The 24,343-nt window shown below is 39.8% G+C and overlaps 1 protein-coding gene across 1 annotated transcript; it reads left to right on the top strand.

Moving 5' to 3' along the window:
* Positions 1-1,929: 1,929 nt before the first annotated feature.
* cabp7a (calcium binding protein 7a) lies at positions 1,930-24,343 on the top strand (the record flags this gene model as incomplete). The annotated part of the gene is made up of 5 exons (XM_083911963.1): positions 1,930-2,038; positions 20,091-20,234; positions 20,945-21,057; positions 22,110-22,260; positions 24,213-24,343. The coding sequence occupies 5 exons, from the start codon at positions 1,930-1,932 to the stop codon at positions 24,341-24,343; spliced, it is 648 nt and encodes a 215-aa protein (XP_083768089.1).

Below are 24,343 nucleotides of genomic sequence, written 5' to 3' on the forward strand. Positions count from 1 at the left end.
TTGACTAATTAGCTGGATCGGATATCGGATGAATGAGGCCGATCCGGCATCAAGTTATTTCTTTTTTTAATTAATATCATACACAGCAGGGCAGTTACAGCATCTAGTCACTTTAATTCTATGTTTGCAACACTGGTTAGGGTTTTATATCCCATTAAAAATATCTGTTTGCAGTGCTAATGTACAAAGCTGAATGTTTATGTCAAGCCTGATGCCTTCACTCACATGGCAAGGTTTACGCTTCATCGATTCAACAGTAGTATCGGATCGGTATCAGGTATCGGCCGATACGCTATTTCCAAGTATCGGAATCGGATCGGAAAAACTGTATCGGTGCATCTTTAGTGTGGAGCCCCCAAAGCAAAATCCCCCCTTAGGGCCCAAATAGTCCATGGCTGGCCCTGAAACTGATTGAAAAGACAAAGAAAAATAAAGGAATAGATCTTTAAACCCTGCCTACCTACCACATGCAGATTCCTCCCAAAAGACAGATGCATTTCAGAGGATTATGAAGAACGGTCATCACAAATTCAAGTGGTTCCTTTAGACATGGCCCTACTACATGTTACCCTCAGCTGCTCAGCCAACCACATCAACTGAAAGGTACAACAGTCCATTGCAAAGGGTCACTCTGCACAGATAGTGGTGCAGCAAAGCATATAGTTAGAGATGATGAGACACAAAACTTAACTTTGATCCCCCTCTTCTTCTTCTTTCTCTCTCACAAACTATAAAATACTCCCCAATGCGTTTTCATTCTAGCCAACTAAATCAGAAGCAGATGCAGTTTTGCGTCACAGTGAAACTTCACATATGTCATCAGCCGTATGGATTAGAATTTAGGCAAATGGCGTTGAATACGTTTTTATTATAGGCTCGGCACAGTAGAAGAAAAACAGCAATACACCTACTATACATGATCATCAATCACACTTTATGGTTATATTCTAACATCGATGAGTAACCGGAATGCGCACGGGAAGAGCAATTGAAGAAGAATATTAAGGAAGAGACACCGAGGGGAGGGTGTGTGTGTGTGTGTGTGTGTGTGTGTGTTTGTGTGTTAGCCTACACCCATACATAGTGTATGTGCGGACGTATGTATGAGAGAGACCAGGAGACGGGGGTGAGACGGGAGAGAAAGAGGAGTCTGATTACATATCAGATCAACACAGAGAGCTTTCTTTCACTAAAGAAAAAAAGAAACACCCCTTCACTCCTCCACTGAAGAGGGAACAACTGGATCGCAACGCGCCCCCGTAACCATGACCAATTAAGAGCGAGCGAGCAATTATTGTCTTGGAAGATCCGGACACGCGCATCTTTTCACGTTTTCAAGAGACACGTTTACAATTTTGTAGCCTTTTCGATGTCCTTTTCTGTGGATTATGCGAAGGTGGCCGGATATTGAGGACGGTGTGCGTCAAGTGAGCGCACGTATCCAACAAGTGGATGCATTGATTTGTTCGCAGCAGACACACGCTGGGGCTGGAAACACAAACAACCAGTGGATTGATAACCTACAAATCTGTGTATCGACTGATCGGTACAACAGAGATCCAATAACCTGAAACTAAATAGCTCTGATGTGGAGCTTGTCTTGGTTGATGGTGATGTATATTCGTGCGCAATGTCTCGGTCCGAGGTAGTTTTTATTCAGTGACTTTGTCTATTAAGGACGTTTTTCAAGTAAATAATACAACTTGAATGAGGTAAGACAACGCTACATTTTCCTGCTCGTCGGTCATTGACTAAAATACAAATTTCGACGGATACGCTGCGGTATCCATCGTCTCCCTCAACTCCCCTCTCCCCCCATCCATGGACTCGCTTCTCCGTTCCCCTCAGTGACCGTGGGGGGAAGTTGGGATCCTCTCTGTAGATATTTCTGTATGACGAAGGCGCAGGTGGCAACCAAAGGTCGCAGTCATGCCGATGCATCCAGTAACCTCCACGTTGATGTACCGGGGGATCTGCACCATCCCTGACATCCTCAACTACAGCGCCCCGGTGAACCTGCCCGAAGACGAAGTTGAAGGTGAGCTGTTACCTGTTCATGTTTACCTGAGGGTAGGTGAATGAAGTGTTTATCCATAACAGGTCCATGTAGTGGCAGTGTATGTGGTTAGCTCCTGTGGTGGAGCTCATTCAAACAGAGGCGCGTCAGCACATTGGACAGCGCTCAGAGATCCGGATGGAGACGTGAAATTACAGATTCTCAGCTTAAAAACAGGTCTTTTTTAGGGTTTTTGTTTGATTTTCAAAGTCAGTCTTTTGCAAAAGAGAGTGTTCAAAATGAATCACCCACCTTGTTATTAGTGTTTGAAATATAGATTTGCAGCTCATTGAGATGGTTGGTAACACATGCCCTCAGTGTGGAGCTGATTTGGTCAATCTATGCACCCTTTCTGCCATAAAGAGTTGCTTCTCGAGGACTACAATGATGCATTGCCCCAATTGGAAGAAGAAACTCTTGAATGGAAATTTCATTCATAGAAGCCCGGTTTCACTGGCCTATTAGATCTGGCCATACAGACTTTTTTGGGTTTGATATATCTTTTTTTTCTCTCAGGACTGTGAAATCTTTGTACCAAAGCTTCTAAATGATTCCACCAACAATCTTGATTTATAAAAAAAGTTACCAGAAAAATCATCGTTCTACATCAATATACACATTAAACGTCTACAGGACTGCAGTGGCGCCTGTCAGCAAAATACTCATCCTCCAACAAGCAAGCTGACACATGACAACTATTCTGAGCCATTAGTTTTTTTCAGTATCTTGAGAATATTCATGCCTGGAGCACTTGTGCTATGAACCTGCGACATCTGCACATCATCATGCAGCAACCCATGGGAGATGGGACATATTTCAAGTCCCAAAGCGAGTGTGATGACAGTAAGTTCTTGTGTTGTTGCCATGTTTTCAGTGCGGTGACGCTGTAAGGTAGCTGACATATCCCTGCTGAATGATTTGTTTGCTGCACCTCTCATCCTTGTTACCTTAATACATTGCACACATTGTTAGGGAAACAAAGCAGAGACACAATTTTGACAGATTTGGCTGCTCTGCTGGGCAGATTCAGAGAGATCATTGTGCACAAGTCTTTAAAAAAGTGATGCATTTCTGATTATTCTCTGACAAGCTGGATCTTGTTAAATATCTTGCCAGTGGATGTTGGTGCAGCATTTCCTGGGGAGGAATCAGAACTGAATAGTAAATTGAACTTAGGGTTGCACAAATTTGAAACTACACAGTCATTACACTTTTCTTTTTTTGTCTCTCTGACATACACACAGAGGTGTGCATCTGCAGTGAGGTTGGCAGGAAAATGTTATTCACTGCCGAGGGTTGATATTAGTTAAAAAAGCTGAGGGGAAGAGGCAAAATATAAATTGGTTCAATGAACAACTTCAGTACCTTTTCACAACTCACAGCAGCAGAAACATCCAGAAAAGACAGAATAGATGCAAAATAGACCAGGCTGTTTTAAGAAGCCATTGTGTCTTCTGCATTTTTTCTCTAAAGCCTTTTTTTTTTGCTTTGACAGCCAACAAACTGAGCCTTTGATAAAAAGAGAAGTGGCAACATGTCAGTGCCAACAGTGATCTTTGCAGGATGTCATGCCCATGATTATAGCATTGCATCATTCAGCGCTTTATCGTCAAACTTGATTTCCAGTGCTCAGAGTCCTTACATGACGGAAATGTATTTAGCGCACAGCAGCGGCAGCAGCAGCGGCAGCAGCATCAGCAGCAGCTGCAGCAGCAGCAGCAGCAGCAGCAGCAGCAGCAGAACACATGTCTCACGTTTTAATATTTTTTTTATTGACTCCTGATGAAGCTTTTGGTTGCTGAGATTGAGGAATCTCAGTTTCCTCTTCACCCTCCCACTTCAATTTACAGTCAGCTTTTGGGTGCAATAAACAGAAAGCACTTCATTTTGACTTCAGTTAGTGAAATCCACTTGTGCTGCCTTGCTGCATTCAATTTGTCGCAAAACAAATTGAACCGTTTGAGCTTCACATCTCAACTTATGGTGGCAGTTTGATTGGAGAAGCTTTGTGGAGACAATAAGAAAGCACAGTTAACACAGGTAATGCACAGTTAACAGCAGTGGCAGAGCCTTTTTCAGCTGTTGTAGAGCATTAGTGATCCTGTGTGAGGGATGTCTTACAGGTTGTGAAAGAAGCAGACTTTTAAAGGTAATGTCACTGAGGAGACTGAATGTTGTTGTCTTCAAGTGAGAAACTGATATTCACAGCTTTTCTGCAACATTATAAATGTGTCAGGGCTGATTGGTTTGCTAAATAATAGCTGAAGAAAGTGACTAAAGTAATATTTAAAAACATTTTTTAGGGAAAACTCCTGCCTTACACTCATCATATTTTCAGCTGCTCAAAGATGGAGGGTAGTGCGACAAGCAAGCAGCTGAGATCATAACGTATTTTCCAACCAAGCAATATAATGCTGCCTGATACGTTTACCTCCTTATTGTATATTTCTTTTGAATTTTAGCTCATATTTACTAACTTCGCCCTCATTAAAAGCTTAGAATTCTAGGATTTTAACAGATTTTATGAACATTTCTAATGAAAAGGATTTTGAACTGAAGTATGCTATTATTTCTGCTTTGGGTCAGCTGTAAAACATTGGAATTGTATATATTTCATGGTCTTGAGGGTACAGCTCATGCAGCACTACCCTCTGAAGTCCCAAATAAATCTACTAGGATTTCTATCATTGGAGTTGTATAACAGAGAGTCAGACCGTCGCTATATTAGATGATATACTGTACTGTTCTCTGTATTTGAATGGCTTCTGGGCAAACAAGTATTACATGTTAATTTATAAACCTTTTATTTAACTAGGAAGTAAGATTAAACCTCATAGCATCTGATCACAACAGCAACAATAGGTATGGATTTATAGTCTATATAATATATAAAACATGGATTATGATCTACTTTAATGTAATAAAAATGCTTTTTTTTTGCCACATACAGAGAAAGGAAAGGGGAAGTGTTACCTCTTCAAACATTATAACATGTTGCAGTTACAGTTATTATATATATATATATTTTTTTTTACAAATATAGCAGTCAGGTCTTTAGGATTCCAAATTCAAAGAGGTAAAGCTAATTTCAAGTAAACACAAAGGCTTAATGTTAATCGGGTAACTACACTGTGTAGGTTGATAAGTTCTAGTACCTGTCGATCAGATCTTGACAGCAGCCTGTCTGTGTCACGCCATCACTCGCAGCTCTTGAGAGACGGACGAGAATTGCCTGGAAGTCTGAAGTGTCACATACATCAGCTCATCCATCAGGGACACAGGGCTTTGTCACGAAACTAAATTGCATATTAGTGAATATGTGTGTGCGAGTGTATAGGGACAGGAGGATCAAATTCTTTTGGCACGCATAGCCATGGACTTGATTTTCAATTACTGGCTTGGACACCCCAGGGATTCGACCAATGGCACCATGCTTTGCGGCCAGAAAGGCTGTCAAAGCTATAATTGGAACAAAGCGGTATTTTTCTGATGCTTTATAAGCCTGTATGTGTGTGTGTGTGAGTGTTTTGTGTGGTAGAAGGTGGGGGTGGGGGAGGTAGCAAGTACCCGAATGTACGACAATGCGAGCATAAATTGAATTGGACTCTATATTCTCCATTTTCCCTCCTACACAAGAGGAAAAAACACTTGGTCATATGAGCTCAATATAGTTAAGACCTCCTCCACCACTTAAACACACACACACACACACACACTGAAAAACATAAAGCTCATTGTCGATATCACTGCAGGTGGAATTAAGTGGGTAACGCATTTCCACAATGCCTAACCACACCCCCATTGGAAGCAGCTTCCAAAATAGTCCCAGGGCTGAGCTTAAAGCATTTGTAAGAGATCCCAGTGAGGGGCTCATGTAAACAGACGCCAGAAGAATCCGGTAGACAAGAGGCAAAAGATAAGACAGGAGCAGACTTTTTGCATTTTTCCAACAAGGTTCTGATCAGTGCATCTTTCATTGTTTTCCCCTTTTATTATTTTTAGAGTTGATGAATCAAATCATCAAATCATCAAAAGCAATCTTAAACCATTTATGTAATGTGTTAGGTGAACATTTTCGGAATCTCAAGACAGTTGATCCCAAAACCCTAATACACCTTTATTCTTTTGTGTTACAGTTTACATTCTCAGTCATTAATTACACTTGCGTATATAAACAAATGCAGCCCAAATAAGAGAGCAAGAGAGACAGTGAGAGAGAGTGGACATGGGTAATTATTTAATTTCTACGTCACATTTGATCGATATCATGTTCGAAATGGCATTTATCTACAGATCAAATTTTCCTCAAATGAATATGTACACAAAAATGATGGTATTATTATGGTTCATATCCACAAGCATGTTTAATGATGCTTGTTTTTCTCTCACACAGTTCCAGTTCCAGTGTGTTTGGTTGGGCATGAAAGCCTTCTCTTAATCACTGTAAAGGAAACATCAAAGTGTTTCCCGAGCCAAACCTGTCACCGAGCCCCAGCAGGGACAAATCTCTCAAGGAGCACTGCAAACTCACGAGTAATTGTCTGCGGCAATCAAAATCAACACCGCCCACAAAGTTATCTCTCCATTTTTTCAGGCTCAGGGTGATCAAGGGGTCTTTCCTCATCTCCAGATCAAACACAGATTGGGATGTCAACCACACATCTGAGATGACAGCTGAGATGTTGCAAACAGGAAGTGATTTGAAAAATGGGACCAAAGACCTAAATTCTGATTTTTAAGAAACATATACATTCTTTCATTTACTTTGTGATGGTGAGAAGATCTGCCTTGTCTTACTACTGAATAGTAGTTGGAAATGGGATGCTTATGTTGCAGAAAAGAATATTACTGAGACCTTCTTAAAATCACTTAATTTTTTTATTAATGTTAGCGCTGTTGGCTCTAGGTATGGCAGTTGGATGGTCAGTCCAGCCAGGTATCACCAAATGGCATATGAATAATGCCAATTTCTTTCTTTTTATTGTGTCTTTTCACACCATTTGGTCTAACTGACTTATAAAGTCCACTAGGAGGATCAACAAATGGTTGATGCTCATGTCCCCGAAACCAATGTTAACTTATTTATGTTGACTACTTGACGAATGTCCGTAAAAGTGGCTTACCATTAATTCGCCTTCCCATGAGATCACGTTGATCTAATGAAATAAATCCATAGCCCGCCCCAAGATGAAGTAAGAACTTTTGTGATCACTTTTCTTGTAGCACCACCAGCTGGAGACTGTTCCCCACTTTTCACAGAAAGGGTCCAATGTTCCCTGGTCTGTTATTTTTTCCACAATCAGTGCCGAATTCCACGGCTAATAGGCCTATTTAGACTCTAACACTACCCCCTAACCCTGACCCTAATCTCAAACTCTAACAAAATGCTGAATTAAATCAGCTGAGCAAGAACATAGGGATGACACCCTTGTCAAAATATTTGTTGTACCTTGGTTTGTGACCAAATGCCTGCAAAAAACTTACATGCCCACCAGCCTCAGCTGTTTAGTGCTAATTGGTTTAGTGTATAAGCATGCTAACATTTGCTAAGATGGCAAACTTCACATCATCATGTTAGCATTGTCATTTTGAGCATGTGAACCTGCTGACATTAGCATTTAGCTCAAATCACCATTGGGCTTTAGCCTCACAAAGCAGCTAGTTTGGCTGTAGACTCAATTTGTACCTGTCTTGAGATACACGCTGGCCAAGCTTAACCGTGACCGTGTATATGTCAGCTATGGCTATGTGTTGCTCAGAAACCCCTCAACAAGTTATACAGGTATAGCTCACAATAAATCTGACTTTACAACAACATAGGAGAATTGGTCATAAATGAATAAAATCAGTCCACCAATCACATAGTTTATCACAACAGCATGCAGACCTCCTAAACAAATTAATTGTACTACATTGAGGTAGTTATGCCTTGATCACAGCTCAGGGTTAGTTTAAAGTGTGTCAGGTAAAAAAGAAACTCTGTAGGGGTATAAATGTTCGGTTGAATAGTAAATCATCCAAAAACAACCAGTGACACTCACAAAGGCCATATGTTTGGATGTAAAAAAAAAATAATAATAAAAAAATCCAGCACTCAGGGCTTGTGGACGGAAGCGTTTATTTTCTCCTCGTGTGTGTCCTTGAGTTGTAAATATGCATTTTCGTTTGATATTCGGAAGTAGTTTGCTTTCAGTAGTAAAAAAAAAATGTACACATGCTTTTGGGGCTTCTTTTTTAACATTTTTTGATGTTCCCCTGGCAGAGTTTTTGGAGATTCCTCAAATCGCTGTGACTGACTTCTGCTCAAAAAAACTCAAATCACAGACACCACTGTGTTCCCAATGGCTAAAAACTGCCTGTGAGGCAATCTTGATGTTTCTGCTCGACTCCTACTGTAGCTGCAGCAGAAAACATTGACTCATCCCTTTGCCCTGAGGTGGAGGGTTGACATCCATTCCTTTGGAAGTACTTACATGAATACAAATGAAGATATTTAAAGACCCCGGCATCTGCTTGGCAAGACAGAAATTTATGCACATAACGTATTGCTGGTGCAGAATCAGTGGGCGTTGTGGGAGTGAACTTCCAAGGGGTCAACTGCGACCGTTTTAAAACATATGCTGCAAAGACTATTTGGATATGCTGGCTCATTTTCACGAGTGTGGAGTGTGCTAAGCACCTAGATGTGTTTACCAAAACATCTCCTGAAATTCAGCTGTTGACTGCTATTAGCAAGGCTCTCTCTGGAAGCCAAAATTAGTTCAATTATTGTTGTTTTCCAAAACCCCCACCCCGTTTTAGACTTTAATTGGATCTCAGTTTGTTTAAACTGTTCATTTCCCCTTGCACTGACAAGAGTTTTTCATTCCATCTCAAGGAAACACAGCATTTCTCATCAAATAATTATTTCTCTGAAATAATATTGAAACAGAGAAGTGAATCAAGCAATTAAGTGTTTTTTTTCTGCCAAAACATTACATTCCCACTTTCAGGCTTTTCAAATCCTTCTGACATTGTTACAAGTCTGGCAAACAGTTCACAACTCAGATGGCTTTTTGTTATTGAATAACCAAGAAGCAAGACATGCAGCATTAACAGCAATGACTGCTGTAACTGTAAAGTTAAATTCATATTCAGAGTTCATTGCCAGAATTTTAATTTATTGGTGTTTGATTTGTGACTTTTTATTCCATAAACTCTTTAGTAGGATGGTCACATAATGTTGCATGAGTATGAAGGGAGGGCAATGGATCTGGTAACATATATTACTTTGTTATGTTTAAGTGCCTGATAAGCCTCAAGAAACTTTCCACATTTTTATCATGGAAAACTCACCAAAGTAAAACATAGGTACTCACATTGATGAAAAAAGAAACGCAAGCAAGACAGGAAGATTAACTTTATTCGTTTTAAAAAGGACTTGGTTCGTGACATTACAGATACACCCATAAAAGCTTGTATATCATCAGACTGATAATTATAAATCTCAGGTTTCTATGTCATCTTGTGACTGCTCAATTCTCAACTGTTCCTACTCCTGCATGATGTAGGGTATACTTACACAGTATGCCAAACAGACGGACAGGCAGAAATTGATTTTAAAGATGGCTCTTTTGGTTATATCTCATGCCTAGATGAGACGGGTGTCATATGAAAATGCTTTACTTGACATAGATGGTGATAAAAGTGTGAGTATAAATGAGCCGTGTCTAAGAGGGTGAATTGACCCAGCACAACAGCAGGTGAGCTAAATGCTGTATCTGTCTTGTGAAGTGTGGCTTTGTGGGAATATTGTGAAGTTTGTGGAGATATTGCTAACTAAACAGTAATGAAAAATTCATGGTATTGTGGAAATCACTGAAAAGTTTGAGGGAAACAATCGCTTTCTAGAGAAGATTTAAATTAGAAGATTGATGCCTAATGTCTGTACACTAAATATGAACATGTTGGCAGCCAGGAAAACTGTCTGTCTAAAGGTACCAAAATCTGTCCTCCAGCAGCTCTGACGCTCACTAATTAACAAATAACAATTAATTATAATAATAATGAATTAAAATAACAATTCATTGTTTTAGATTGGGTTATGTACTGGACTATACGGTGGCTCTGAGCAGTTGCCAGGCAACCAGTGAAGACTCCTGGGAGTTAAACTACTTTGAAAGGGGGTCGTGTTTACCGTGTTCACGAGAAGAGTCCATATAAATGCCCCCTCTTGTTATATTCACAACCACGTAAAGTGAAACTTTCTGAAAGCTGAGTTCACAAGTTGTGACATGTTTGCCGATGTTTTCAGAAATGGTGGAGGCCATGAAAGTAATTTTTTGGTGGATAGTGATTTTATATACCGTATATTGTAATTTAAATCATATAGAGATTTTATTTCCAGTTTTCTAATATGTCGGAGGAAAATGTTGATATTCCCAACCATCCTCATCTTTTTCCTCTGTCATTAGCTTGCTAAATTGTTAGCCTCAGTGGCTTCTATGTTGCCTTTGCCTAGCAGCAGCATTCTTATGACTTAATTACTTGTACGCCAAACATATTGTGCACACGACGACTTCCAATACATAAGGACCTTTAGAGGTGCTGGTTGGCAGATTCTTACTTACCACAAGACAGAGCCTGTTTATCTGTTTCTCTGCTAAGCTAAGCTAATTGGCTGCTCGTGTTAGCTTCATGTTTACAGATTAGAGAGTGGTATAAATATTTTCATCCAATTCTCCTTAAAAAACAGAACAAGCATTTTTTACGATGCTGTCAAACTGTCCCTTTAATATAAAAACTGAAGAAATATCTCATTTCTTAGCATTTATTTAAACAGGTGCGCACTATGAGACAGCCATGGTCGTAGAAACTCTCACATACTGTGAACTGGCTTCTTTGTCGGGTTTTGATGTGGTGCAGATTTGCGGAGAATATCATGCAGTGTTGTGATTACGTCTGTCGGGTAGGTTAAAGTTGAGTCATTTATTCCCGTTTTGATCGATTGCCATGAAGGAGTGGATCCAGCAGACTTTATTACCTGTGAAATTAACTGTAATGAGTTCTGGAAGGTGAACTGCTTTTTCCCCTGGTAATATTTCCTCCCTTTGATGAACAATACTGCAAAAGTGTACACCAGACAATTACAAAATCCAGCAGTAGAAAAATGAGGTCCATAAGCAAGTGCGGAGCCTCAACATGGTGGAACTGATGATGGTGCGTTGGATAAGCTGTAATGCAGAGAGGAGGCTTTTGATTGTTCACTTTTGACCTTTGTTTGATGTGCTTCTCAAGGGTTTTTTCACCCTGTGGATATTAGCCGTTGCTCAGCTTGGTATCAGCTGTGATGATGAAAACTTGCACCTTTGAAAACATAAGAGTGAGGGAAGGAAACGAATACAGACAGATCAATAATTCCCCCTCTTTGTTGGAAAAGAAACCCAGAATGAAGAAGAAGAGATTGGCTAACAGTTTACAGCCTTTCACTGACTTCCATAGTTCAAGGTCAAGTGGGGTTTAGGAAGTTGGCCAGGGGATTTTTTTACATTTTTTATTGAGGATAAAGCACCTCAACCTTTCCAACTTTTTTTTCTCTTCCTGTTTCTCTCTGTGGTAGTGTCACTTGCACTGACATGGTTAAAATGCTTAAAATTTCATAATAGACAGGGTTTTTCTATCCAAACCCAGAGATGGGATTTCTGCTTAAGACACAGACGACTTACACTCTGCCATATATCCCTTTTGAATACTCCAGAGCCTTATTAGAGGCCTGTTATGGTAATATTCAAATCTTCCGGGTGCCCAAGTCGGCCCATATCCAGCTAAAGATGGATTAAGGTTGCTATGGGTGTTTAAAAATAGTTTCCTAAGGTTCACACATATACACAACCCACAGCAAAGCAGTGTTTTTCTCACATTGATAAGGTCTTACATAAAGAGTGGGTGTGCTGCAATTACCGATCCAAAGCAGCCCTAAGCAGATGCAGGTCTGACTGAGGCAAAGAGGATTTCTAGCTCTGGAAAACAGGCCCCTGGATTACATTCATGGACACTTCACCGCTACAAAAGCCCCAGCATTACGGCGTTCTACTCAAAGTGCACCGTGTGTAATTAGCAAAAGTTTTCAGTGAAGCTAAATTGAGCCTGAAAAGGGGTAAAGCTCTGCTCCAGGCATGCCTCGAAACTCCAAGTAAATGTTTCCCATGAGATGCGTTTCTGTTCTGTGAGGGCGAGGAGAATCCATTTCACCCAATTATTTTTTAATTAAATGTATACACCTAAACATGACAACCATCCTAATATATTATTCACTTCATCACTATTTCACCGAGAGTCTCAAAAAAACAAAAAAAAAACATAGTATAGAAAGTGGATGTTGTGCCCTTTATGTTTCACATGGTTTCAAACATTTCTATTTGTCTGGATGAATCAGCTCCGTTTCCAAGTCATTCCTGGCTCTTTGTCTATTGTTGCGTACAGTTCACAGACTGTACAGCGTCTCTGTACTGCAGCAAGGATCCACTGCACTTCATTGATATACAAAAGTGTACGGGGAGAGCAGTACACACCGCACCTGTCTCTTGTGGGAGTTCAACTTCAGATGCTTGGCTCTCATAGCTCACGATCTTAACTTGGGCTTTTCATCCTCTGTCAGATCACACCACAGGGGACCGCATGGCATCGTATCTTTGAAGGCCAACAAGCACCTCTCTACATCAAAGCAGATACCAAATGCTTTCAACAAAAATATTCACTTCTCCCCAGTGGAGCTGTGGTCTCCAAGTGGAAAATGCAGCTTCTAAAAATGAAATGAAAAAATCATATGGAAATTAATAAGGTAATAAAGTAGAGTGTAATGTAAACTGAAGGTGAGATTACAATATAAAGAGGCAAGACACAATAATAAAGTCTGCAGCAATGAAGGAAAAAAATGAAATGGTGACACTTTAATTTAAATATAATGGTCCATTACATCTCCTACTTTCTGTCAGTTCAAAAGAGGTTAAATCTGATTTTCACAGACTTTGAAAATTGCTCAGACCGCACCTTGAGGACTCCCTTGAGCTGTTACTGGTTGAACCCAGTGTCCAGTTGCAGCAGCTGATTTAAACAAAAAAGCTCCAAAAACTCATAGTATGCTAGCGGACCAGAACCAAACTATGACAGATAAAGTTAGTCATTAGCTGGTGAACATCATGGAAAAGATGTCAAATAAAGAGTTGCTAATTTATCAAAAGAGAGACCAAAACAGAACTAAGAGGAGATTGTACATTAGATACTGTAGGTGCCTAGAAACACAACTCCAAATACGTAAATGATGCAGGTTGGTTGTTTGCCGACATGCTCATCATAAAATACTTTGATAATATGATAACATGTCAATTTTATGATCACAGTTAATTGTGGTGTCCCCAAGTGCAGCACAATCCATGAAAAGTGCCACATATTTACTTTCAGCCTCTCGAGTGTGGATTTGTGGGTTTGTTTTTATGATTGTAGATTGATTATTCTTTGTTCGGACAAAACAAGCATTTTGATTGTGCCAGAGGCCCACTTGGGCTTGCTGGCTGCACATACTGAGGCAGTTTGTGTACACTACAGCTAGCATTCAGCCAGTCACACAACAACACAAACTTACTGATCAAGGAAGATAGAAACTACCTCGTTCTGCAAGAACGAGGTAGTTTCATTGGAGGAGTGTGGCTTTGAAGAGAGCAAAGATAACTGCTTCAGATCCCTGATGGATAGGGCTGGTTACGTTTTCATGATACTGGATATTAGATTTAATAGCTGTTGGTTGTTATTATACCATAGTATTGAACCAATCAGATGCTTGATTTGAGCTACCTATTAACTACTTATAGAGGAACTGTTAAACAGGTGTACTGTGAAACCGTTGTATGCTATGATACAATCGGAGGAATAAGTCAATAGTATAAAAAAATTGAATAGTTGCAACTTGCTTTAATTGTGTATGTATTTAGATCCATTTTTTTCAAGGCTACATGACTAAGCGGTGGTGAAACTTTGCCAGCTGCCTCTCTTTGATTGGGCAGGATAATTCAGGTCATCCATGCAGGCTTGCAGCAATATCATATCTGAGCGATTCCGTTTTTTTTTTTGCCAGAACATTTATTCACAGTCAGGGAGAGAGAACAGTTTTTTAAAGGCAATTTCTCAATTACAAAAGAGTCACTGTGCGTGGCAGACATGTATTTGTCCCATTTTTGGGCTCACAGATTAAATTGAAAATGGGAGCATATAGTTTTCTCTTCCGAGGACAATTAAGATGCATAAACTCTCAAAGACATAGCACTCGATCTGGAGTCAAAAAGAGAAATTAATTATTTTAGAGGATGATTAGTCAGGCTCTTTCGATAAATTGGAGAGGGGATTATTTATGGTCTGCTTTACTTCCGAGATTCGTCAGTACGATCTCGTATTAATCTGTCCTGATTTAAAGGCATGTGGCTTATTTTTAATAATATTTTCCGAAAAGTTATGTAGTGCTTTGGGTTAAAATGAGCGCAGTTGTTACGGAAATCATGCACCTGCCATTGGTTATGTTAAGTATTTTATGTATCACAAAGTGATTTAAAACAAATGAATGTTTTTGCGTTCACACGGGACACGAAAAGAGGTCTACAGGGTGAAAGTACTGTTGTTTGACCCATCCATCCACCTGGACCACCTTGTCACTCTTAATACTATGGAGGCAGCCCTGCATGTAGTGGCTCATGATTTCATTACTTCTATACAAATTAGAATGCATTACTCTTCATAGGTACAAGTACGAACAGTGAGAACAGCTTGCGCATTCCATGGTTGTTTATTTCACTCATAAGTGAAAGACTTCATAAGTCATTCATATCTGCCCATGCAGCACTAAGGCAATTGTATTCTGTAAATGTTTTGTGACACAAAAACAAATCGTGCCTGTATTGCATTACAACACAAGACAAACTTTTTTTTCATATTAAAAATACTGTAAACCACTCAGCAGGCGGGATGTTTGCACTCACCTTGGCCTTTGATCAATAAATAAAGCTTTCAGGGGAGACAGAGTATTTCCCAAAACTGTTTTGGCACCTTATTTAAGAGTGTGTTTGTGCTCCAGCGTGGCAGAAACATGTTTATTTCAGGGAGTGTCTACTGGAAAGCCCCTCTTCTCCTAAGCATACAGATGGAGTAGGGACCCCAGGTGGATACTTTGGTTTTGTTATTCTATAAACAATAAGATCACATCGAGGGAAGGAAAAAACACAGCTGGAGGCTTTCAATGATTCAAATCATACCTCCAGTAAGACATTTGGTAGGGAGAAGCAATGTGAAAAATAGCTGCCACGAATGTTACTCTGCTGGATTTTATAAATTGATGCCCAGATGTAATCCATTGTAATACACGATCACCAAGTACCTTTGTCCCTATGGCACAGTTTCTATTCTGTGGATGTGTACCTGATTATAAAAAATATTTTCTGAAGCCCTGCGACCACATTGTTCCCAGACTAACACACACTGTTTTATGCCATCATTTGGTGTTTAATGTTTTGTGTGCCGATTTTTGCCACAAGGCTTGGCCAAATGTTGCCGCTCTGACCCTTAATCACTGGAGCAGCAATTCCCATTTACAAGATTTAGCAGTGGATTCAGAAAGTTTTTTAATATTAGGTTTACACATTTAAATTTGAATTTCTATTTTGCCTATACACTAGGTTGTTATTTTCAGTCAATTGTAAAACTGAAGTTGTGCATTATTTAGTAACAGTATTAGGCTCATTTTGTTTTAATTATTCATTCAAAACCCACTCTATTTTTTAATTTACAAACTTACCTTTACTCTGACCTCATCTATAGCTCTCTGGAAAATACCCAATTTCCCTGAACATTATAACAAACACTGAATGTGACTCTTGCCTGACTATTTAATGATGCATTTTAAGGTTTCTGATTGCAAGGGATTAGAGAGATTACAGATTTATCATTTGATTTTCTGTAGATCTACTCTGTGCATCATTTCCATCTTACGATTCATCTCCTGCTCTGCTCTTTTGTGTGCTAATCAGGCGTGTGACATGAAGATGTGACAAGTCGAATATTGTAGGTGACTCGGTTGTGGATGTTATTGCATATAAATGAAGGGATTCAGTCCCTCCTGAATAGTAAACAAACAGAGACTGGGGGGTGATACACAGTGTGGTTTATGTAAGGAATTAACTGTGTAAAGATTTCCTGTAGTGACCGTGGCTCTGTGTCAGGGGGGAACATCTTCCACTGTGCTTCACTGAGTTCGAAGTGTGTCCAATACTGTGACATCTTTTTATTGGATTTAATACACTGAGGTTGGAGTTTCTGGTGAAACAGTTTTTTTTGTTTATGGAGATACTGTTATTTTTCTTCTGTTTATCGCAAACTAACTGCTGCTACTGGGGCACACTACTCCAGTTTTTCCATTATTGAGTTTTGTTAAAGGGGTATGCCAGTGGTTTAGTAGTAACCTGAATCTTGCCAGATGAATTTCGTTTCGCCTTGCTCCCGCCTAGCTCCACTCATCCATCTGGGATCACTCCATAGGAGGGGAAATTGGGCACCACTGAATAATAGTCGAGCCAACATTGATGCTGCTATTTCATCCATATTGTCCAATCAGCAAAGGGATTTAATAAATATTTATTTTATGTAAAAAAATAAATAAAATAAAATATATAAATAAATACGTCTAGCGCAATTCCCTGTGTCGCTCTCATCAACATCACGGGTTGGTTTCGATGTGATTAGTTGAAGTAGCACGTCAATAAAGATGACGGACAAGTGGGTTATCCAATCATATGTCAGGATTTTTGATAAGGCCCAGCCTAAAACACCTCTTCTATGGAGCGATCCAAGATTGATAAATTGAGCTATAGGCGAACAAAATGAATCTGGTGAGAGTCAGATTAATTTAGTACTGTACTGCCATAAAGTCACAAGACGCAGATTCTGAATAGCCAAATCAGTGCATCAGATTTAATATTTAGATTTTAGTTAATCTGAGTCAACTTAGTTTGTGGAAGACAGGTTTGTGGCAGTGTGATTATCCAACGTGTTCTCATCAACAGGCCCTTCCAAAATATACGCTGTGAAACTACTACATTTAGACAATAAAGAAGTGAAAGTTAGGGTTAGGCTTCAAAACGTCTTAGTCAGGGTTAGAAAAAATGTCATGGTTTGGTTTAATACAAGTCATGTTTTGGCACTCACCTTTCTTTTCCTCCTGGTGTAATTTCTACTGCAATAAATACTTGGATTACACACAAATTACAGCACATTACATTCCATAGTTATACTGTATGTAGAAACAGTGAATTAGAACAGCCTGGATTATCTTGTGAACTGGACAGTGGAGGTTAAATTCAACAGAACAGCTACTCAACGAAACATATTTTATGGAATAAAAAAACTAAAACAGTGATCAGTGAAGGGTTTAACAGTTTTTAAGGCTTTCAAAAAACCCTATTATTACGGGCAACAGACATGGATTACAAATCCGTCAAGACTACACAAAAATCCTGAAAGAAAGCAGAAAGACTCTAACATGGACATACCTCCAAACTAGTCCTCTGGTCAGGGTGCAAGTTACAGGGGAGACGGGCCTTCTACTTAATGCAGAAGGCCTACATCACTCTGCAGAGTAGACGGTGCCCTGCTTTAGTTAGTATTGTATTGTATTGTATCATATTTAACATGTTACTGATCGTTATATATCAGATAAAGCAAGTAGGGCTACAATACAGGGCTGCTCCTTTTTTCCTCTGAAAAAAGTGAGCTCTCCCTAAAGCCCTGGTACAGTTCACACTCTGCTCCTGGCTAGTATCAATAAAACAATAAAACCCTTTAGTTTTACTTCAATACATAATAGAAAATAGCTTTGTACACAGCTACATCACATCTGTTAAAATTATTCCAGACTTATTAGATTGAAGCATTTGAGACAACCTTGTCCTCTCTGGTACCACCAAAAATGTTTAGAATCTAAAAGTCTTCAAGAATACACACATTAAACCCCCACATTTCTAATATAAACCATTTCTCATATGAACGTCGTACAGTTTCCTTTCCACATATGTAACACACAACAGGACATTGTATTTATAGGATGCATTCTCACTTACTAGAAATGTTCAGTTTGGTTTTGGCGAGTGGTGGCGCCTGGTAGAGCTTGCAGGAGACAGAACATGGTACAGATTATACTGTGGTCACATACTGTAGCTGGTTCGTAATTTGATCACAAACAACAAAGTCTCTTGCAGTTCTTACAATTGGACGAATTCTGCATAGGGACAGAAATTTACGACTCTCGTCGTCTCTCCAGTTATAATGTTTGTTGCCGTCTCCCTGTAAATAACCCTTCCTTTTCACGCTTGAATGTTTGTATTCTTTCGATACCATAAACAACATCAACACGTCCACCCCCTCGCTGCAAATTCCCCAGACAGTTACCTGCTCTATTCATACTTTGGGCTCAAGCTCAGTTACACAGAGCTGGCAGGGTAAAGTCCATGTAATGTCTGGTCAAACTGATTCAGACATTTACAACCACATACAGCACATACACACAGCTCTTCCAGATAACGTCTAGATAATCTGTTGGTTGCAGCACGTGTAAAAGGTGCTAAAGAGAACTATGCACACAGTAAAAATGTGTACTCTCTAGTACAAGGCGGGATAACCCTGAAGATGTCATTAGCGGTATTATTAGTTTGTTAGACTTACAACGTTCCCCCCAAGGAGATATTATACACCCGTTTTCACAGGCTGGATGGTACTCTTCATGACTAGAAAGCTGATCTTGATGTAAAAAAAAATCATTAGTAGTGTCCGTTTAATTGGTAATGAGCAGCATCAGAACTGACATGTTAATATATTAAAATGACAGATAATTTACTAAAGATACTCATTTTTTGCCCGCCAGAGGGATTAGTTTAATGTGCAGACGTCGGGTAAGGTCATTTTTCCCAATGGTTTTAGTCTTGTCCGAATGGACCATGTCAGTAATTTTTCCGGAGAATTTCAGTAAAAATGACAGCGATTTTCGCCTTCTGTAAAATAGTCCGTAAAAAATACCTCAGGTAAAACTACAGTCGTCCCGTCCAAATACAACCCTCTGTAAAACATAAGTTGATATACTGTCATATCCTGTCAATACATAGTTTCTGGGTTTTTTTGATCATGAAGGCGCATGAAAAAGCCCTCTTATCCCTTTTTTTGATAACCGATTCTGTTCTTCAGTTTCATGCATACTTAATTTTGTGATATCAGGAATCTACGTAGCATGCAAATGGCGACAAGGAGGTGACGTAGTGCCTCAAGTAACCCCTCCCACTCCTGGTAGAAAACAGGGATTTCTTAATCTTGTGTGAATTGGCCATTATATTACAGACACCCTGAGGTAAGACTATTTTACCCCACGTACCAATTGACAATGGATGTTAGTATGGGTAGGATAATCTTTTCTCATTTGATTTGAATGTCATCTCTCACACTTAGGGGTTCAGCAATCATTTAGAGTTGTCAGTAATTGTGTCAACATATTCTAAACTGTTTACCAATAATTTGTCTCTTCCTAAGAAATAATAGTACAGATGGGAATCTAGGAAATGCAGCCACCAGAAAATTACACTGTCCCCCACTTATAACACATTCTTGTTAGGTTATTTTTGGCCTCAAAGCATTTTAGATATCGCAGCCAAGAGATTAGGACTCAAGGTTTAAATCATTCCCATACAATTTAAAATACAAGGACAGCAGAGAGTACTGCCCTTCAAAATGTTGACAATGTGTCCTGATCTCAGCTCTTTCTTCAAGGGTATTTGTTCTATTCTGACTCTCTTTTTTTGTCATTATACTGGTGGAATTTGTTCTGCTGAGCTGCCAACCCTCATATAACTATGACTCAAGCATTGATGCAGCATAACAAATGTGTCTTTGCTGCGTGGAACATTTCCCACTTCCATATCCTGCTCTGCCATAAGACTTCAGCTTGTGCATGTTTGTGTGTGTGTCTTCTCTGCAGAGATTCGCGAGGCGTTCAAAGTGTTCGACCGCGATGGGAATGGGTTCATCTCAAAGCAGGAGCTGGGGATGGCCATGCGCTCCCTGGGCTACATGCCCAATGAGGTAGAGCTGGAAGTCATCATTCAGAGACTGGACATGGACGGTGAGGCAAACGTTTTTGGCTACGTTCACACTGCTCCGCTCATATGTGACCCATATCTGTTATGCTTTTGACAGTGTGAACAGCACAAGTCACATTGAATCTGACATTTTCGAATCAGAATTAGGCGACTTTTGAATGTGCTACTGAATTGGATACGTATCAGATATTTTTGAACGCGACCGCAATTTGAAGAGCGAAGTGGCATTTAATGTGACTTTGACGTTTTCTGACCCGCGCTGCACTGTTTTGTAAATGAATGACAAAGTTGATTGAAAAAAAAGTGTGCCACAAGTGGGAGCCAGGACCAGAATCAAAACAAACATGGAGGACAGGTGTGAAGCAGGTGGCCAGTGGAGTGATAGTGAAGTTTCTAGAATTAAGCCATAAAGTCCTAATGCCGGTTGCTGTTGCCATGTTCGCTTCGGTAAAAAACGTAGTGGTGTGATGTCATGATCAACTGCGCATGCGGGTCACTTTAGGAGCGTGAGCTGTTCACACAGACAGGCCACATTTAAAGATGTAATGTGAACAGCCATACAAAAAATCTGATTTGAGCAATAAATCGGAATTGTTCATTAAGACCCGCAGTGTGAATGTACAGTACTTTTAGATTATCTTATGTGACAAAGAAGAGAAGCTTTGCTCTCTGTTTGCCCACAGTAGCAGGAAAACCAGCAACAGTAAACAGCAACTGTTCCTTTTTTCTGCAGGTGATGGCCAGGTGGACTTTGAGGAGTTTGTCACTCTTCTCGGCCCAAAGCTGACGGCAGCTGGGTTGCCAGATAAGTTCAGCGGAACTGACTTTGACTCTGTCTTTTGGAAGGTGCTCATTATTCAGTCACTATTTTTTCTGCCCATTAGTAATAAGGTAGACAGCAGTCACTGCTGTAGCAAACCTCCAAGCTCAGAAACATTTAGACCCTGCCATAGTACAACTTTAAAGGAAAACCAGTTTTAATTGCCACATCCACTGGGTTGTTAATAGAATGATTTTAATCTTGGAGAGGTTTGGATTCCCTAAAGAATTGTGTCCCTCATCAAGACTTTGAGTCGATATCTCTCTTTGAATGGCGACAGTCTTATTACTTACAACATTAAAGTCAATTTTTATGTAAAATAGATATTAATTTATTTACAGACAGCTCATTAGATAATCAACTGCTCACTTTGACAGTGGGATAAAATTAATGGGATGGAGCTTGTGTCTAAGCCTCCTTTGTTGTAGTTATGTGATAACACTACCAGAGAGGCAGTCAGAAAGTAAGGCTCCAAATTGAGTGTGAAAGGATGGGGGGTTTGTGGGAATTCTTGGTGCAGTCAGTGTATGAAATAAGAATCACAACCAAAGACACCTGCTGGGAGAGTTACACCCGAGGGACTGTTGCACAGGCTGCATAGTCTCACATAACATTATATAACGGAATAGTAGTATCAAAAATGTGCTGCTGGATCGATCACACACAGCCTCCGGTCACACAGGTGAGCATGGCTCAAGCTGAGCAGAAAATGAGTAACATACAGTAGATGAGCTTCCCAAACACACAGATCCTGGATTGACATTTTTGCAGGGATTTTTTCTGATCTTAGTCATTCCACCTGCCAACTACACATGTGAAAATGTGCTCACATGCATTAGTAATCACAGTATAATTCAATTATATAATATACAGTATAATAGTATGACCATAGACTGTATAAAGATGGACAACACGTCTGCACTTCCTCCCATCATCATGTTGTGGATAATGTTTAGTGTTGTTGTGTGTGTGTGCGTGTGTGTGTGTTTGTGTGTGTATGTGCCTTTAGTGTATGTGTGTGTTTATGGTATCGTGTCCACCAGCCAGTTAATGTGCAGTTATGTGTGTCTATCTCCAGTGTGATATGCAGAAGTTAACGGTGGAAGAGCTGAAGAGGCTTCTCTACGACACCTTCTGTGATCACCTTTCCATGAAAGACATCGAGAACATCATCATGACTGAGGAGAACCACATAGAGAACCCTGGGGAATGTCAGGTGGATATAGACAGTAAGGAAGAACCTTATACTTTGACAGACTTCTGTTGTTAATGTGCACATGGTGTTAATAATGCAACAAAGGTCCCAGCTGGAATTGAACAGAGAATGTTAGATATGTATCATAACTCCAGATTATATGAGTCTGGTCCTCTAAGAGCTGCATCGACAGCTCTCACAGGGTGAAGCCTATGTTATCATTAACAATAGAACATTGCAGTTATTTTGCATACATCTTACCCACTCACAACAACAACAACAACAAATAAAACATTACATGACAGATTTAAGCCAACAAAAGGTGACGGTTAGGCTTAGGCATGAAAATCACTTGGTTAGGATTAGAAGAAAGGCCATGGTTTGGTTTAGTATGGCCATGACATGAACGACAACAGGACATGAACAGCCCCCACCCAGGAACAGAACCCCGCTATGTCGGTTAAAGTCTTGTGTTTCAGGACCCATCCACCACCACAACCTACCCTCCACATGTGGCGACTTGCTGTATTATACTACTTGCTTGTAAAATGTGGAATACACACGAGTTACTGCACATTACTTTTTGTACAAAATGAGACCACTCTGAGCTTCTAGTGGTGTGTTTAAATGATTATATGAGCATCACAAACCACCAAATATATGATATAGTGATGATGGCCCAGCAAACCTGATCAACAATCCTTAGTTGCACTGTGTTGAGTGGAGCATGTCTTATCATATGAAACAAACGTAGATGTGTAGTCTTTCACCACACAATATATCAGTGTATTTTCAATGAACGCATTAGAGATTTCACTCTTAAAAGTTCCTCTCAATCATAACTTATTTCTAGTCACACTATTTTGCACTAAAATCCAGCAACAACACAGGGACAACTGTGTTGTTGAAACAGCAGTGAGCAATTTCTCTCATCAGTAGCCTCAATAGATCATAATGTACTCCAGCCGCTTATCAGCAGCATATGAAATGCTGTGCACTCTTAGGCAGCTGTTTTGTTATTTGAGCAACTAAACACATCAATAGCATTGTCCCACTCCTGCATTCTCCTCAGTCGTAAAAATGATTGCACTGATGATAAAGTTCCCTCCGCCTACACACTCTGCATGGAGAGCCCATCATTTAAAAATCATTGTCAGGAATGCAGGAAATCCCTTTTTGAGGTAGAGGCAGATTAACGGAAAATTTTCACAATGGAAAAAGTGAATCACACCTCGTCATTACAAAAAAACCCACAATGGAATTTACTGAAGATGGCAAGTTGCTGATCAAAAGTAGGAGTTTCCCTTTAAAGTTTAATTACCATACAGCTGTTATTGAGGATGCTTTGCTTTTTATTAGGTCATTATCTAATGTGTATGTTTAATGATTGCTGGAGCCATGACAAACCCATTCTATGGTTTACAAAGAGAAAATCTTTTCTTTCGGAAAAAATACTTTGTTTGATGATATGAGCCGTTTTTCTCAGAACGACAATGACCTGTGTAGGAAATAAAGATAAATCAAAAGCTAGATCAATTTGAATCAATTTATAATATCTTCTATTTTAGACAAAACAATACAAGGTAAATGCAACCATAAAGGTAAACCATAAAGGAAAGTTTATATTTGAACATTTTGTGCTTCAACTGCCTTGGTTCCGACATCAGACAACTCTGCAGGTATACTTTCCTTTGGAGTGCTGGAGCGTTTTCAGCATCCTTTTATATGCCAGTCAAGTGCCATTCCATTTGTTTGTCGTTCCAAAACTGCAATCAACATTTCAATGTAGATGCAGTTACACAGCATACAGGTGTGAAAACAAATCAGTGGGCATCACTTATAATTGTGTTCATGTAATCGCAAGGTGAGATGGAGGATGAGCTCTTTCATTCGGAAAATTCTCTCGAGATATCTGTCAAGCATTTAATAACACCTGATTCAATAGACCTTTGGGTAATGTTTTTCCTCTTTCCTCCCCCCTCCCAGGTTCCAGCCCGACACAGCAAGTCAAGCAAACTTGTGTGCGCAAGAGCCTGATATGCGCCTTTGCCATTGCTTTCATCATTAGCGTCATGCTCATCGCAGCCAATCAGGTGCTGCGCAGTGGCATGAAATAG

The sequence above is a fragment of the Echiichthys vipera genome, assembly GCF_963691815.1.
Source record: "Echiichthys vipera genome assembly, chromosome: 4".
Lineage (NCBI taxonomy): Eukaryota > Metazoa > Chordata > Actinopteri > Perciformes > Trachinidae > Echiichthys > Echiichthys vipera.